Raw genomic sequence first — 19,167 nt, forward strand, 5'->3', positions numbered from 1 at the left:
TAAAAATGTGAACATTTTTTACCCCGGCTGTGTAGACTGGGATACATACTGTTGATGCTTCCTTCTTTCTATTCCAGAAGTGTTGGAGTTAGGGAGTGTCACACCCCTCTTGTCGTTCCCCTGGGCGCCTTGGGGATTCAATGACAGGTCTAAATAGCCTGTTCATTGATGGGGGTGTGTCCCGACGCACGTATAGTGCTAGCTCGCTGTAAACAGGCGATTGACTGGCACGCCTTAGTTGCTTGTGGTTGAAACAGCGTTTTTATAAAGCAACTGAGATGGGGGTTTTTCCTCTTCCGGCGACCACATCCCATGACCTGGGTGGGTTGTCGACGGATTCTCGTTCATGTCTGGGGGATGATGACGGGATGGATCTGAACATATGTAGTGGGGTCTCACGCCCTTGGGGTGGGCCACCAGGCGCGGTTTGTCCCAACGTCTGGGTGGCGCCTTCTTTTCATGTTAAGATCAACACGCATATCTGCCCTTCTCCTGGAGTAGGCATGTCGGCGTGGTTAGGGCACGGGACTGGTTCTGGTCACGCTGGTCCAGATCAGTTGAACCCGTTGTCCGCCGGGGATGCAGATCTGCTGTTCTGGTACCCTGAGGGACTTGGGCTTTTTTCAGGGGGAAAAATGCCAGGTCGGTCTGGGTGTCACAGGGTTAAGCGCTATGGAGACCCTGGTTGGGTATGTTTTTACTCAGCACTGTCGTCATGGCTTACAGCCATGCCATTCTGTACGCGCTCGATCTCGTCGGATCTCGGCCGCTACACAGGTTGGTCCTGGTTAGTACTTGGTTGGGGGACCGCCGGGGAATACCAGGTACGGTGTGCTTAGGGGCTGGTTCTCCATTATTTTTCGCTCCTCTCTCACGCATGGCGAAGAGGGGCCTGTGGGGGTGGTTTTTTGACCTCCTCTGGTGACCCTGTGCTTCCCGTACCGCCAGGCCCGGTCCGAAGTGATGTTTGCGACCCGTAGGCCTGGGTTAACCCTTTTTGGAAACTGAAACACTTGTACTGCGGTATAGCCGGTGTATACCCGCAGGTGTGTTTTGGAGTTTTTTCTTGAGGGGTTATAGGAACAACCACCGCATTGGGTAACACCGAGGTGGTTGATTCCCTGGTGTGTTGGAGCAGTGTCAACTCCCGGGTTCACCGTTTGAGGGTGCCCCTGCACGTTCATGACGTCTGCCAATCGTGTCAGCCTTCTCTGCCTCGACCCCTCTGGGTGGGGGTTGTTAAATGGAGGCTTGGTCATGCAACACCGCCAGCTTACGCTCCTTCCGCCGGGGCGGCTGTGTTCAGCTGTCCCCTCTGGCGCCTGTCTCGTCCGCAGTCTCCAGGCTAGGGTTAACAGCCTGTTGCCTGGTTTTTCCCCGGTGCGCTGCCTGCTTCCGTTGGTTAACCTTTTTTGTGTGCTTACGGCCATGCTGACTGCCTATTCTGCAGGGTCAGTGTGCCAGGCGGTGTACTATTGGGGGGACGGGGCCCGCTCGGCTTACGGCCATACCGACCTGAACACGCCCGGTCTCGTCCGATCTCGGAAGCTGGGCAGGTTCTGGCCTGGTTGGTTCCGCCTGGGAATACCAGGTGCAGTAACTGAGGGGCCTTTGTCCGAATACGCTGGCGATGTGGGGGGCGGGGCACTACGTGCCCACCTGGTGGGGTCTTGATGCTGGCATCATGGACTTCTCCGGGCCCCCATTCCAGGGAGTCCAGTCCTTTTGGTGGGTCTGGGTCTTCCTTCGTGCTCCGCTGCTACGGCCTTGCCACGGGGTTGGGTTTGCCCTTGACCCCGTGATTCTGGGGGCAGTAACGAGGTTGTTCCTCCGTTCGTTCCCGGGTGGCATGCGGGTTGTGCGTGTGTGTAGTCGTGGGGTCAAGCCACGGTCTGCTCACCCTGTGCGTTGAGTTGCTTGAGTGCCTCTTCGCACGGTCGGGTCCGTCGCCCTCCCGTGACGTCCCTAATAGGGGGGCTACCCTCCATTAGGGGGGGTCGGGGGGGCTCGGCCCTCCCTGTTCTGATGGTTTTGGGGGGCTGTCAGCGGGGTGTATTTGTCAGCCAAGTGGCTCCGCTTGGCCTCCCTTGTGCAGTAGCGATGCCAAGCTAAGCCACTAACGATACAGAACGTTAGGTTATGACTATAACCAAGTTCTGTTAGTTAGGGGCGATGCTTGGCATCGGACGCCGCTGCAGCCCTTGTCCTCACCTTGTGGTGAAAGCTTGGGAAGGAGGAGAGCAGGTGACCACACACCTGCTTATGAAGGTAAGCTGATGAGGGGTGTGGTCAGACTAATACTGGTATTAGAGGTACATTTGTGGTTTATTCAGTACGCGTGCACGTACGCGAGATAGTGCAGTAGCGATGCCAAGCATCGCCCCTAACTAACAGAACTTGGTTATAGTCATAACCTAACGTTATCTGTGTGGTTCTCCATGTGGTTCTCTATGTGGTTCTCTGTGTGGTTCTGTGTGTGGTTCTGTGTGTGGTTCAGTGTGTGGTTCTGTGTGGTTCTACAGTGGAATTTTGAAGCCGCTCTTCAATTAGCGAGCCACACGTTCTTTTGAAAAGGAGGAGGAACTCCATAAAGACATCTTAAGCACTGGCCTCCACCCATGCCTTGACCCCACGACCCCTGGGGGTCACCGGCCACAATGCAGTCCCATTTGGGGCCGTGTTGTTGTCCTTATATGGCGGAAGGGAGGCGTGCCGACCCTCGCCCTTCACTGAACCTGGTCCCTGAACATCCTCAGATCTTTATCAATGCAATCAATTCAAGTTCCAACTCTGTTCTGGTTTGCTAATAGTCGTTTATTTGTTGTGATACTGAGAACCACACACACACACACACACACACACACACACGCCCATCACGCACGCACACGCACGCACGCACACACACACACACACACACACACACACACACACACACACACACACACACACACACACACACACACACACACACACACACACACACACACACACACACACACACACACACACACACACACACACACACACACACACACACACACTAAATCACCCTGTCTGGTTACCTATTACAGCAGAGATAGAACTAAATCACACTGTCTGGTTACCTATTACAGCAGAGATATAACTAAATCACACTGTCTGGTTACTTATTACAGCAGAGATATAACTAAAATCACACTGTCTGGTTACCTATTACAGCAGAGATATAACTAAATCATCCTGTCTGGTTATCTATTACAGCAGAGATAGAACTAAAATCACACTGTCATGGTTACCTATTACAGCAGAGCTAGAACTAAATTACCCTGTTTCCTATTACAGAGACAGGACAAACCTTTGCCCAGCTGTCAGGTGCTTCTCCTTGACAGGCCTGAAATCCTCACGCCACTAACAGTACGTTTGCCAGTTTGTCTAAGAAAGCTTATTCCATATGGAGGTCAAATCCACAGCCTCTCTCAAGGAGAAGCACCTCTTACTGTATGTGATCTTTATTAAGTTGAGTGAGATGTGTTTTTGGTGCTTGAGCTGGCGGCATCTTTCCTGACTGGACTCACTCAAATTGGACTTGTGAAACAGACAAACATTTAATAAAAAGCAGCCAGATATTAGGTCTTTATTACCCTGAAATGACTATAATGTCTTTATTACCCTGAAATGACCATACAAGGACATATTTTGTGTTGGTAGTATCAGTGGCCACATTGGATTTATTAGTTAGTCATTATTATTATTACATCACACTTCGGATATCTATACTATCAGTTATTATTACATCACACTTGTGATATCTAGTCTACTAGTCATTATTATTATTATTACATCACACTTCTGATATCTAGTCTACTATCAATTATTATTACATCACACTTCTGATATCTAGTCTATAGTCATTCTTCTTCTTCTTCTTCTTCTTCTTCTTCTTCTTCTTCTTCTTCTTCTTCTTCTTCTTCTTCTTCTTCTTCTTCTTCTTCTTCTTCTTCTTCTTCTTCTTCTTCTTCTTCTTACATCACACTTATATATCTGATATCTAGTCTACTAACAACTATTACATCACACTTCTGATATCTAGTCTATATCTTAATCAATCACTGGCGGAGTCAGTGGTCCCTGCCTGCTTCAAGAGGTCTACCATCATCCCTGTGCCGAAGAAACCCTCCCCAGCATGTCCAAATGACTACAGACCGGTGGCACTCACCTCTGTGGTCATGAAATGTTTCGAGAGGCTGGTCAAGGACCACATTTGTGCCTCCCTCCCCAGTGATATGGACCCTATGCAATTTGCATACAGGACAAACAGGTCCACCGACGACGCGGTCTCCCAGGTACTGCACAGCACCCTCTCGCACCTTGACCGTCAGAAGGGGGGCTATGTGAGACTGTTGTTCATTGACTACAGCTCAGCGTTCAACACCATAGTCCCCACCAGACTGGTGGACAAGCTGATCGAGCTAGGTCTGAGCTCCGCCCTGAGCGCCTGGGTACTGGACTTTCTGAGCGAAAGACCCCAGGCGGTCAGGGTGGGGGGTCAGACCTCCAACACCATCACCCTGAGCATCGGGTCCCCACAGGGCTGTGTTCTGAGCCCCCTGCTGTACTCACTCTACACACACGACTGCGTGGCCAAGTTCAGCTCCAACTCCATAGTGAAGTTCGCAGATGACACGGTGGTGGTGGGGCTGATCTCGGACAACGACGAGAAGGCCTACCGGGAGGAGGTTGAGGTACTGGAACGCTGGTGCCAGGACAACAGCCTGCTCCTGAACATTGGCAAAACCAAGGAACTGATCGTGGATTATAGGAGAGGACAGCAGGAGACACACACACCACTGATGATAAACGGGGCTACCGTGGACAGGGTGAGCAGCTTCAAGTACCTGGGGGTCCACATCTCAGAGGACCTGACATGGTCAACACACATAGGCACAGTAGTAAAGAAGGCGAAACAGCGTCTCTACCACCTGAGACAGTTAAGGAAGTTCAGAGTATCGGGGAAGATACTCCAGTCCTTCTACTCAGGAGCTGTAGAGAGCATCCTGACCGGAAACATCACTGCCTGGTATGGAAACAGCACGGCACAGGACAAGAAGGCCCTACAGAAAGTGGTGCGCTCAGCCGAGCGTACCACGGGTATTGCACTACCCCCCCTGCAGGTTCTATACAACAAGAGGTGCAAATCCAGAGCCTGCAGGATAATGAAAGACCCTCACCACCCCAATAACAGCCTGTTTCAGCTGCTGAGGTCAGGCAGACGCCTGCAAATCCCAGCTACTAGGACAGAGCGGCTTAGGCTCAGCTTCTTCCCCCAGGCCATCAGAGCCATGAACAATGTACATTGAGTGCTCAGAACATTGAACTGTCCACACACAAGCACACATGAACACACACACGACACGCACACTGTGCACGCTCACACACGAGCAGCCACTTAACACTTTAACATGAGCGGGCACACACTCATGTCGCACACACGCACACTTATGGCCAAAGGAAAGGACACTTTAAATTAGAATAACAGGAACAGTGTATTGCACTACCAAAGCTAACTAGCATGTCACACATGCGCTGTAAATAACTATGTACAGATACCGAGATGTCACTCCATGTTACCTGCTACCTGTTACTGCACAATGTTGTTTCTTCTTTTGATTCTATTATATGTACCACTGTATTGCACATCGTTGCGGGCAAGACCACCCGCATTTCATTGTATACCTGTATGCCGTGACAATTAAAACTCTTGACTTGACTTGACTTGACTAGTCTACTATCAATTATTATTACATCACACTTCTGATATATAGTCTACTAGTCATTATTATTACATCACACTTCTGATATCTAGTCTACTATAAATTAATATTACATCACATTTCTGATATCTAGTCTACTAACAACTATTACATCACACTTCTGAAATCTATCCTAATATAAATTATTAATACATCACACTTCTGATATCTAGAGTCATTATTACTCTTAAATCCCACTTCTGATATCTAGAGTCATTATTACTCTTAAATCCCACTTCTGATATCTAGTCTACTATCAATTATTATTAGATCACACTTCTGATATCTCTACTATCAATTATTATTAGATCACACTTCTGATATATAGTCTACTATCAATTATTATTATTACATCACACTTCTGATAGTCTATCAATTGTTATTACATCACACTTTTTTTTTTACTAATAGTCGACTAACGGCACATTTTGGCCAATCATAGTCGACTATCCAAATCCTTACACCCCTTCCTGACAGGGAGCGACGCGAGCGAGCGTGATTGCGAAAATGATTAAAATGTATTCGTTTCAATCTATCCTGACCTGCCGCGAGCGACAGCGAACTGAGCAGCGATGTCGTCTACCCCTCAGATATTCGCTCGCTGTGTCTCTAGTTGAGCGATTACGCGGCCGAGTCCCGCCCCTAAACACTTTTTATTGGTCAAGAATCGCAGGCCCCCCCCACGTGTGCTTCCAGGTAACACACACACACAGACACACTCGGACACGCGCCGCCTCATATCAGGACAGTGTCGCGCGCGATTTCGTCTCTAGTTCGCTCGCTCGCTCCCTGTCAGGAACCGGTGTAACACGGGGACAGCCTATTATTACATCACACTTCTGATATAGTCTACTATCAATTATTATTACATCACACTTCTGATATCTAGTCTACTAACAACTATTACATCACACTTCTGATATCTAGTTTACTAGTCATTGTTATTATTACATCACACTTCTGATATCTAGTTTACTAGTCATTGTTATTATTACATCACACTTCTGATATCTAGTCTAATATCAATTATTAATACATCACACTTCTGATATCTAGTCTATAGGCTACTATCAATTATTATTAAATCACACTTCTAATATCTAGTCTACTATAAATTATTATTACATCTCACTTCTGAAATCTAGTATAGTCATTATTATTATTACATCACACTTCTGAAATCTAGTCTATAGTCATTATTATTACATCACACTTCTGATATATAGTCTATAGGCATTATTATTATTACATCACACTTCTGATCTATAGTAATTATTATGATTACATCACACTTCTGATATCTCTACTAGTCATTATTGTTATTATGATTACATCACACTTCTGATATCTCTACTAGTCATTATTGTTATTATTACATCACACTTCTGATATCTAGTCTACTATTAATTATTATTACCTCACACTTCTGATATTGTAAGAGCCCTTTTTCACGTCTACTCAACTGCACCATCTCTCCTTCACTCTCTCTCTCTCTCTCTCTCTCTCTCTCTCTCTCTCTCTCTCTCTCTCTCATCTACAGTCCATGTATTGTCCAACAAAGCACACTATGGAGTCATTAAAGGGGCACTTCATCAAAAAACAATGCTGATTTATTTTGCACATGATCGCACACACATCCAAAAACAAGTTTTGCACACATTCATTTAGTTGGACAGTTATTGAGAGTAAATTACTTATTTGAATATGGTCACTAGTTATGTCATAGAGGACATTGTGTTGTGGTAATTATTACAGCACAATACAATTATAAGGTATTGCTATTTTTTCATACATGAAATCTATAATTTCATGGAACTGTAATTAACAATGAATCAGCATTGTTTTTGGTGAATGCCTCTTTAATATTTGGATTTTGGACAGATTGACTGATTGGAGCAGTTCCTGCCACATAATCTGAGACATTTCAAGTGTCCATCAGTCCAACGATCATGTCTGAAAAATGTAGTCGTCAGTCATTATTTTCCATGTCCTTGTTTCAAGAAAATATGATGTGGTGCTTCCATCTGGTGGTCAAACAGGGTAGCACCATCGCTTCTGGGCCCTGTCATTACAGGTACACGTACACACTCTATGTATCTGTCACTGTCCAGTGTGTGTCTGTTGCATCTCCAAAAGTAAACTTTTCATTAATTACAGCCCTCATTTGGAATTTGAAGTTTGACTTGTAGATCGAAAATAAACGTGTACATTTTATTGTGTGTCGGTTGGGAAACTGTGGCTAAGAAATGCACTTTGCATGGTGAGATGGGCCGGAAGACGGAGCGATGTGGCTCAGGAGGTATACAGCGCTCATCTGGTAATCAGAAGGTTCCCAGTTCGATTCCAGCTTCTCCTGGCAGCGTATCGAAGTGTCCTCGAGCAAGACACTTAACCCCTAACTGCTCCCGATGAGCAGGTTGGCACCTTGCATGGTCGCCTCCGCCATCGTTGTGAATGTGTGAGTGAATGGGTGAATGTGAGGCATAAATTGTAAAGCGATTTGGATAAAAGCGCTACATATACATGCAGTTAATTTACCATATAAGCACTTGATCCACATGAAATAAAGCACAAACACATTAGTGTCAATGGTGGAAAGACGATCATTTAATCATTTCACAAAACTTTATTACAACATAAAGCTTATGAACAAAAACTGTCTGTAGGAATTGAAAGGCATTTTTCAGTGAACAGCAATTCAAGTTGTTGTTGTATATTTATTGAATAATGGGTAATGGCATAGCTGCCTTAGTGTCAATCAGCATGAAGATAGACATTAATGACTGACTAGTTGTCGGTGTGCTTTATAGTCATAACGTTCAAACTCTGGGCCCATTTTGACCACTTTGCTAACAGAGCTGCTGGTGATATAACCATTGAGGCATTAGGAAATAGCTTCTACTTGTCTTGCTATGTCTGGTGTTTGCAAAGTATGCAAACAATTATTTTGACCAGGTTAGCCATGAATTCACATCGAAATGAAAGATCAAAGAGTACATTCGAATGCACTTTACATCTCAAGAGTCACTAACCAGGAGTCACTAACCAGGAGTCAACACCGATTCTTAAAGACTGTTGGAGTTGACTCTCCATCATTATTTGAAGCTATAGGGAAACTATATATCGGATATCAGAAAGATATAATTTGGATATTTTCATTTTTAAGCCTTTCTTAAAGCTGTTTACCTGTTAGCGGTAACTAATGAGTTGGCCATCCAATGGCAAGGGACTTCCGCCCTTTTAGCATTACCATGACCATTTGAAGATATTTCATAAATTACTGAAAGACACCAAATTGACATAAAATATCTTACTATTTTTCAGTCAATCAAATCCTAGTATAATGCAAACGTTGATAACCCGCGAAAGACAAACATTGTTCATTGTTCACCGTAGAGAATTGGGTTTTTGGATGTCGATGTTCAATATCAACACCAAGTACAACACTGCGGTCTATTCCTACCCCATCATGTTTTAAAAAAAACGAAGTGACTTTTGCACACTTTGCTTTAGTGTTTTATCGTAGGTAACATTATGCACCAGAAAGGGGAAGCATGTTACTTAAGTCCCCGTTACGTCATAATTTATTTGAAAAATCGGTTTCAATCCCTCTTCATCGCATGTTCACTTTAGCCATACAGCAACCTTTCCACCTCTATGTGATATGTATAGGCTTTCCCCCCACAATTAATGGTGTTTCCATTCAGGTGTTCTTACGCACAACTTTAAAATCATACTGGTATCTAGTGTGAAGAACAGCATGGGTTGTGTTGTGAAAGGACTCCACACCCTTCAACAACGTCATTGGTATTGGTAAGTAGGAAATAGGGAACGGGTCCAAAGTCTTCTGAACTTTATTTAATGGGTTCATTGCAGAACCAGGGAGTAGTCTGTGCTTCAATGGGTTCATTGCAGAACCAGGGAGTAAGTAGTCTGTGCTTTAATGGGTTCATTGCAGAACCAGGGAGTAGTCTGTGCTTTTATGTGGATTCAGAGTTGGGTTCATTGCAGAACCAGGGAGTCTGTGCTTTTATGTGGATTCAGAATTGTCGTAGTCGCTTCACCTGCCTGCTGTGGAAGATGAATCAAGAAGACTGTATGAAGAAGCAGGCAGCTGATTAATATGCAGCTTGTTGAAAAAGCCAAACGCTATGTTATCAGTTTGAGACAACAGACCAGCTGTTGGTTAAGGGGTGTGATCACAACTACATGTGATTTGGTTTGGTCCAGACCACGGTATGGTCCAGACCACTTTTCTGTTCCATTTCATATTTGGTTTGTTTAGGTTCCGACTGCCCAATAGACCTGTTCGCTGTATACGTAAATGTACAATGTTCGAGCCAATCAGCAATACCAACTGAGTCACGTGACTAAGTTGGCCCATACCTGCGCGAGCTGCTGCGCTAAAAAAAAAGTACGACAGGGCTATATGGAGAAACCATGACACTCCCCTGACTAGTTGTTTTAAAACTAAAACGTCTGGATGTCATTTAGCCAAATCAGCATGGCTGTAAGTGTGAGTCTTTCACCTTTACATGGATTGATTGTTTAGATCGCTAGCATGGAACAAATGCAAATATATTGTTGTCTGCCCCTATTCCAGGATTACGTTCCTTTTGCCCCTTGATGCTTGCACACTGAGTCTGACATGGACAGCAGACAGGTCTATTGCAAAGTGAAACAAGGCTTGTAATTAAAGATAGACCCATAGAACATTATTGGACAACTTTGGTGAGCTGTCAAGATTTGGTCAAGGTCATCATATCAAATCCTTTTCTTCACCCAAGCTGCCTTCTGCTGCAGGGTGTCACACAGTTTCTTGGCTTTCACACGGAATAGCTCCATTGTTTTCTTTCTGTCGGCTATCCAAGCACAGGTGACTGCATCTCCTATCAGATGTCTACTTGTATCTTTCTTTCCTATATTTGGTTGGGATTGTGTTCTAGGACCTCTCCTGCCCCAAACAAACCAAAACAAAGACAGTAAATGATCCACGGTTCAAATAAATTGCAATAAAGAAAAAGTAAATTGACCATTGTAGTTCACGTGTGCAGGTGTGCTTCATTTAAAGTAAAACTAGAAAATCTGCTATACATTTAACCTGGAAACTGGTTGCTCATGTTGATGATGTGGGTGTGGCTGAGAGATATGACTGAGATAGCAGTCATGATGCACAATATCCCCAGTGACAAGGCACAACACTGAGGGAAACAAATAAATACACAGAAGAAAGAAATAGTAGTAAAGATTGATATATATATATATATATATATATATATATATATATATATATATATATATATATATATATATATATATATATATATATATATAGCTTTGTTTTTACCTGTGTGCATTGCTATGCTGTCCTGCTCAAGCATTCATTGGCAAAAAAATTAAAATAATAATTGAACCCTTGCACTGAAGAAGAACCATATAACTCCATTTAGGAATGTTTTGGACTGCCCTTGAATTTGGATTGTGAATGTTATACATCACAAGACACGACTCTACCTCTACTGTCTTTATACGAATGAACACAACACTCACCATCTTTAGATAATAAAGTTTGAACAATTTGTTCCTCTGAAAAACTCAAATGGAGTCATGTGGTTCTTCGTCTGAGGTACTCAATTCTATTTTCTGTCTTCACCTCGTCGTGTTAGAATAGTTGCAGAAAGGAAATGAGGAAAGTGAGTCTCAGAACTTGATGTCCCAGTATTGGGGCGATTCCTTCGTGGTCGGAGCGTCGTCCTCGGCCGTGTCCTGGCTTGTGGAGGCGAGTGATGAGACTGCAGCTGCCTGTGCCTGGACCCCTGGCCCTGCAAGAACAACACCTGTTAGCTGTGAGAGGAAGAGGAGGGTTGACCTGAAACAACACCTATCGGCTGTGAGAGGAAGAGGAGGGTTGACCTGAAACAATACCTATCGGCTGTGAGAGGAAGAGGAGGGTTGACCTGAAACAACACCTATCGGCTGTGAGACGAAGAGGAGGGTTGACCTGAAACAACACCTATCGGCTGTGAGAGGAAGAGGAGGGTTGACCTGAAACAACACCTATCGGCTGTGAGAGGAAGAGGAGGGTTGACCTGAAACAACACCTATCGGCTGTGAGAGGAAGAGGAGGGTTGACCTGAAACAACACCTATCGGCTGTGAGAGGAAGAGGAGGGTTGACCTGAAACAACACCTATCAGCTGTGAGAGGAAGAGGAGGGTTGACCTGAAACAACACCTATCAGCTGTGAGAGGAAGAGGAAGAGGAGGGTTGACCTGAAACTCCTTGGAAACCTTTTATTACTCGTTTTCAATTTCACTTCATTTTCCAAAAATGGATAGATGACATCAAGGTACATGAAGCTGCACTGTGTAACTTTAGCTCAATAGTGGCACCCTGTGGCTATGAAAGGTAACTGATCAGTGTTTTACACAGACTGTGGAGGATGAGAGAAAACAGCATGGGAACTCTAGGTAACTTTGGGAGTGAATACAACTCTCCCCTCCCTCAATAACTTCTGCCAGGTACCCTCGAGCAAGGCACTGATCCCCCCAACTGCCCCAGCGGAGCTGTTCAGTGGCCAACGGTTGACGACTGTGGTTGTACTGGCAGCTCCCAGTTGGGAGTGTGAAGCAGGGCATTGCTGCAGTCAACCTTCCCTGAATAAATAAAGATAAACAGTTTAAAAAAAAAAGAGCAAAACATCTCACCAGGTAGACAGAGAACCTGGGGTCTTTCCCACAGACCCCCGGCCAGGCATCGGACCAGAGGGTGGCGTCTCTGCAGGAAGCCCTGGGCACAGTAATAGCGGATGACTGCGTCGGTCTCGTACCTCTGGCGAAGCTTTCCGTAAATGGATGCATTTGGGACCTTTGGTGGCGGGCCACAGAAAGCTGTTGGAGGAATCGGAGAGAAAAAGCTAATTCATCAAATGGAATGAATGTACAGTACATGGATTTGTCTCTGTAGTAATGATGTAAAGACACACCAACAATGTTTTTGCAGGCTACGCTCCTCTGACCTCCTCCACACCAACACCCTCTCTTGTACCTCACACTCCTCCGACACTGGTCTCCTCATCATTCCTCACACCAGACTGTGTACTGTTGGGGACAGAGCCTTCAGTGCTGCTACTACCCTCTGGAACACTCTCCCAGCCTCAATGTCTTCAGTGCTGCTACTACCCTCTGGAACACTCTCCCAGCCTCAATGTCTTCAGTGCTGCTACTACCCAACAAGGGACTAAACACTATCCAACTAAACAAGGGACTAAACACGTTTCGCAATTATGCCACAATAATGTGGAACGCCCTACCCACAGCCGTAAAGGAATGTGAATCCCTACCCTCCTTCAAAACCGCTCTCAAAGAGCACCTACGGGTTTCTTCCCCTTCGGATGTATATATTTTTTTATGATCTACTGTATATTTGTATGTCTTGTATGTCATAAATGTCTTGATTAATTGAAAATGGAAGACCCTTATGTAAACAAGAAGAACGCCTTTTTCTGGTCTTCATCCTCTTAGCAGTTGTTAGTATTGAGCCGTTTTTCAATCAATCAATCAATCAATCAATCAATCAATCAATCAATCAATCAATCAATCAATCAATCAATACCCTCTGGAACACTCTCTCAGCCTCATTTAGCCCCCCCCCACATCAGTAAACATGCAAATACAAAGAGATTCCAGTTTTTCATGTCCAATTTTACTATGGAGGTCAATGGAGAAATTGGACATGGAATGACTGTGTGGTTATGTCCACTGCCTGCAGCCTACTCACAGGTGCTCTTCCTGCAGGTGTAGGCTAGATGGTAGTTGCAGGGAACGTCGCTCCAGCGGCCAGCATCATGCCACACCATCACCACGCAGTCCTCCCCAGACAGGAAGTAGCTGTCAGGCTGTCCATGGTACCAGTTTTCATAGAGCTACATAAGATAAGATAAGATATTCCTTTATTGATCCCCGTGGGGAAATTCGGGTGTCATAGCAGCATGGGGGAGGGGGGAGGGGAGGTACAAGTAAAGGCAGGGTAATAGTCAATACAAATAAAATTAGATCTGAATATAGAAATATTAGAAAAGTAAACAGGGTAAACAAAGGTGATGATGAGGGTCTGTGCATGGACCGCGGAACCGGTAGGGCCAGTAGGGCCATGGCCCTACCAACTTTGGGGTGTATCAAACATCAAACATTATGTAAACATTAATAACATTAATAATAATAATAATAATAATAATAATAATAATAATAATAATAATAATAATAATAATAATAATAATAACATTAATTAACATTAACACTTTAATCGCCGGAAACGCCGAAACTCGTCATTGCCCGCCATGCTCATTCTGCCGAAGACGCCGTAACACGTCTTTGATATCAATATTTCAAAAATCTGTAATCGAAATCATATTTCTCTCCCGGGGACCTGAGATATACTGCTGAGCTCCACTCAACTCTCTAACGGTTCAAGAGCGCCATCTGGTGGCCGATCGGCAGATCGCCCAACAGGAAGTCATGTGGATGAAGTGGTGCTCACCCATATTTCGTCCGGGCACTCGCTATCATTAGCAGGACTCCATCTTGACACAGTGAACACCGATCGGTGCACATAACTCGATAAACAACATGATTTGGACGTATATACTATTATACAACCTGGAAATGGATCGGATATTTCGACATCCCATAATAGGAAAAATTCTATTCCACGCTCATCCCCCAACGGCGCGAGGAAGATACGGTGAGTTTCAGCGTTATTTTCTAATGTCTGCTATACTAACTGGTCTGATGATCATATGACCCACACTAGATGAATGATATAACGTTGCCCACGGAATTATAAACGACCCCCGCCCATCCGGTCAACATCAGATCATACGTAGTAACTTCTAGAAGTACCTCCAGTTGAAATTTTTTATCTGGCACCGATCGCTACCAAACTGTATTTGATCATCAATATAATGCATTTGGGGCTATAAATCAAGTTCTGGAGAAAGCTGCAGAAAACGATAAAAACATACTTATACTTTAGACCGTATTTTAGTATGAATATGTGAATGAAAAAGTATAACGTTGCTACACCCTGAACAATAGATATAGGACATTGAATGGGCCATAATAATGTCAATTTAGCAATACAATTTAAAAAGTTATAGCCCTGCAAAGAAGGGGAACTTCTCCATAGACAAATAGAGCTGGCTAGGGATGGTAAATTATGAATTTAACCATGGCGATCAAAGTGTTAACAGTCAAATCAAATGTATATCAGCAAATACATTTACATTCTTAATGTATTGCACTTCCGCGCGCTTCCCGGGTATAATTTCCACTATTTGTAAGCCTACGTAAAAGAAAAAGAAAAAAAACTTGAACTAACAAGCAACAAATTCTGTTTCCTAATGATTGATTGGCTATTGTGTCATGTGAGCACGGCACGCTGCACACAGAGGTAAGCTCATATTAACGTGCATCCATTTCAAAATAGCGCTCTAGTAGACAGCCTCTATCTATACGAGAGATTGCATTCTTAATGATGAAGCGTCGAAAAATCACTGATTTCTTCGGGTCAAACTCAAAGTTAACCACCACCGTCACTCCAGCGGCAGCCAACGATGAGCTCTCCGAGTCTGAGGAACCAGCACCGGCAGCAGTAGAAGAATTTCCAATTCCAGAATTTCCAATTCAAGCTAGCCCCTCTGCCGCTCCCGCCGGCGCCAACCGACCCCAAGTCAGTGCACCTGCCGCGGCTGCTGCTCCCGCTGCGAGCCTCGCAGACGTCCACTGTTCCAGCGAGTGCTGCAGGGATCTATCAAAGTCCAATCAACCAGACGACCCCGCTGTTCTCGCAGGTACAAAAAGGATACAGGGAGAAGGTACATCTCAGAGAAACCGGTCTGTTCATTCCGAGTGAACTTCTTTGGGAATTAAGACGGGGTGAGTGTTGACATTTTTTAATCCTATAACTGGTTGGTTGACCGCCGTGTCACATTATTTACGCTTTCTAATCATACTGGTTAAGTAATGCATATTATGATACTATTTGTTTGTAACTAAATGTAGGCTATAATCAATAAACAAATGCGTTATGAGCATGTGGCTTGGTTTGGGCGGAGGAGTAACGTCACATAATTGGCCCTACCCATTCCAAATGCGTTCCGTGGTCCATGGGTCTGTGTACCAGTTATCGGTTATATTATACGTTACAATAAATATAGGCAATACAACATTTTAGTCTGAAATTAAATATAAAAAAAACATTTGCATTTTCTATACTTAAAATGCTAATTGTTTTCCCGTAAGGAATCAGCTCGAGCTTGAGAATAATCTATATACTGTGAAAAAGGTTTTCCACTTTATTATGTTCATGTCAAATGGCTCAACGGATCAGGATGGACTCACCAGTTGATTGCCATCAGACCAGTGGAAATCCCCTTCAATGGTCTTATCATTCAGGCCAGTCCACTGATATTCTTTAAAGTTGCCTGACAAGGGAGATAACATGTGTTTACATACAGTCTTCATCCAGTAACTTTATTTATTTATTCATTATTACCATAAGATCTGTTTGGACATTGGTTGATTTCCTACGAGTGAATACAAAGGGACAGTCCTCTTTTTTGGAGCCATTTCAGTCTGTCCAAATAGCACCTGCCCAAGATATTCTTCTTGTTTTTGAGATATTGTAAGCAGAAATTATTGGCATGTGTTAGCCATGCTCATGGAAGTCAATGGACGTGGAGTCACATTCCGGTTTCATGACATAGTAAACAACACCAAACATTATGGGAAATGCACTTACCATCTTCTCCAGAGTCAGATAAGAAGATAGATACCAACGTCCTTTCTGTGCGTTGAGTAGAAAGCTATCCGACTGCAAGGTAGCCTAGCTTAGCACAAATTAATGGAAGTGGATACGGATCAGCTAGCCTAGCTGGGCTAGTGGTCCATATCTGTTTCCATTCATTTGTTGATTTACAGAGACTCGCTTCATTGGTTTTAACTAGCATTGCTAACAATGCTAACAATGTTAACAATGCTTCCAATATCTCAAACACTGGTGCCAGTGATTACTGTTTGGACAGAAATTACTTCCAGTTTGTCATAAATCAGATTGATTTCTTAAAGCTGCAATAATTATTTTCTGACTGCATTTTTCACATTTTCAAAACTTTTTATGACCACCTGCCATCAGAAGGTCTCATTGAGTGATGGTGTCCTACTCAGTCAATCCTGCTATTAGAAAGTCTCATTGATCATGGTGTCCTGCTCAGTCAACCATGCTATCATAAGTTCTCATTGAGTCATGGTGTACGTCCTACTCAAACAACCCTGCCATCAGAAGGTCTCATTGTCTCATGGTGTCCTACAAAAACAAAAATACATTTTTCAACCATGAAAGCATGCTGTTAAAGTTAGAGGTTATATATGATTGCTAGTAACTGTCTAACTATGCATAACTGTTTCCACTAGAGGGCGCTATAGGCGGAGCCGCTAATGCTACCGCCAGGTGGAGGGTATTTAAGGAGATGTCTCCTCCCACTCTATCTCTTCCCACCTGCCTCTCACGGAGAGGAGAACTCATGTGCTGCTGTGTGCAATTGTAAATAATAAACCACACCGATTAAAGGCTGAAGGGAGAAACCATGTCTCATGAACATATTATTGTCGCCCCATAGCCAGACTCTGTCAAAAGGTTATGGGCCCAAATCACGCAGGGGCGAAATAATAAGGGTAGCAAGTTTAGCTGAAGTATAGGCTAGTTTAGCGCCGGGAGCACCGCGTGGCTAAAGGCTATACCAACAGAGCTAAAGCTACGCCTACCATCAAAAAGGAGGATGGCGACCAAGGGAAGGAGCAAATGGCCCTCATTCAATGGAAAGGCAGAGGACTATGAGCTCTGGGAAGAGCGCATGTTATGCTGCATGCACGGTGTGGGACTGAAGACGACGATCTTGACGGCCCCCACAGGAGACCTGACGCGGAAGCACAAGCCCTGGACGACAAGCGTAATGCAGATGCATACTGTGAGTTAGCACCACTGCTCGACGACACAAGCTTGGGGCTGATATTCCGCAACACTAAAGACAAAGGCAGAGAAAGCCTGGGAGTGTTGAGAGAACATTATATCGGGCAAGGAAGACCCCGAGTCGTGGCCCTCTACATAACACTAACAGGACTGAGGAAGGGGCACACCGAGACTGTGACTGAATACGTCATCAGAGCTGAGCAGATCATTACGGGATTGAAGAGTGCAGGAGAAGCACCAAGCGATGGGCTAATGATGGCGATGGTGATGAGGGGACTACCGGAGCTGTACAAACCGTTCACACTCCTGGTAACACATGGTTCAGCGGACATGACGCTGGGAAAGTTCAAGGCCAAGTTACGAAATTTCGAGGCCTCAGAAGATATCCACCCAGCCGCCGCGGAGGCGGCAGAGAGGGTGCTGAAGGCCCGAGCGACACTGAGGGAGAAGACCAGGCCCACGACGGAGCTGGCGTGTTGGCGATGCGGAGAAAAAGGCCATCGGAAAGGTAACTGCACAAAGACTGTCTGGTGTAGCTTCTGCAAATCCACGGGGCACACAGACAGAGCGTGCATGAAGAAACGCGACCAGAGCGTACGATACGCGCATGGACAAGATGACGGCCATGGACGAGACGGCGGCTATGGACAAGATGGTGGCTGTGGACAAGATGGCGGCGACGGTCGAAGTGAGACGAATCGAGACGACGCCCGGAGAGTAGCGGGACAAGAAGACTTCATCTTCGGGGCGCAGACAGCATACGTCACCAGGCCAACGCAGCTGCAGCAGGCCCAAAGGAAGGGACTGATCGTGGACACAGGTGCGTCGTCCCACGTCATCAACGACAGGAGTCGGTTCAAGAACTTTGACAACACTTTCCACCCGGAGAGACACAGCATGGAGCTGGCAGACGGGAAGCGCACCTACAGGTTGGCGCAAGAGAGAGGAGACGCACAGGTATGCCTCATAGACAGTGAGGGGCGCCGGTGTACAGTGACGTTAAAGAACGCTCTCTACGTACCCTCGTTCCCACAAGGACTATTCTCTGTAATAGCTGCTACTGCAAACGGTGCCAAAATATTCTTCGATGAAGGTAAAAATGTTCTTGTAGAGCCTGACGGTACACGATTTAACATAAAGGTGTACCAGAGAATGTATTATCTGCAAACAGAGTGTAATGACAACGACAAGTGTAATGATAATAATGATATGTGTAACGTGACTGTCAGTCACGATATTCAGACATGGCATGAGATTATGGGTCATTGTAATTACGAGGATTTACTGAAACTGCAAGCAGTGACAGAAGGCATGCACATTGAAGGTGAAAAGCGTAGACCTGACAAAGAATG

At 44.8% G+C, this 19,167-nt stretch overlaps 1 protein-coding gene across 1 annotated transcript in view; it reads right to left on the minus strand.

Annotated features, from left to right (window-relative positions):
• Positions 1–11,111: 11,111 nt before the first annotated feature.
• LOC311227299 (brevican core protein-like) overlaps positions 11,112–19,167 on the minus strand; it is a 71,504-nt gene continuing 63,448 nt past the window's right edge. Inside the window, exons 11-14 of the mRNA XM_084312900.1 lie at positions 16,189–16,271; positions 13,568–13,712; positions 12,496–12,678; positions 11,112–11,611 (exon numbers count right to left, since the gene is read on the minus strand). Coding sequence (XP_084169026.1) covers positions 11,490–11,611; positions 12,496–12,678; positions 13,568–13,712; positions 16,189–16,271 — 533 coding nt within the window. The 3' untranslated portion in view covers positions 11,112–11,489. The remainder of the gene's footprint in view (positions 11,612–12,495; positions 12,679–13,567; positions 13,713–16,188; positions 16,272–19,167) is intronic.

This window comes from Notolepis coatsorum (genome assembly GCF_963971535.1).
Source record: "Notolepis coatsorum genome assembly, chromosome: 4".
Classification (NCBI taxonomy): Eukaryota; Metazoa; Chordata; class Actinopteri; order Aulopiformes; family Paralepididae; genus Notolepis; species Notolepis coatsorum.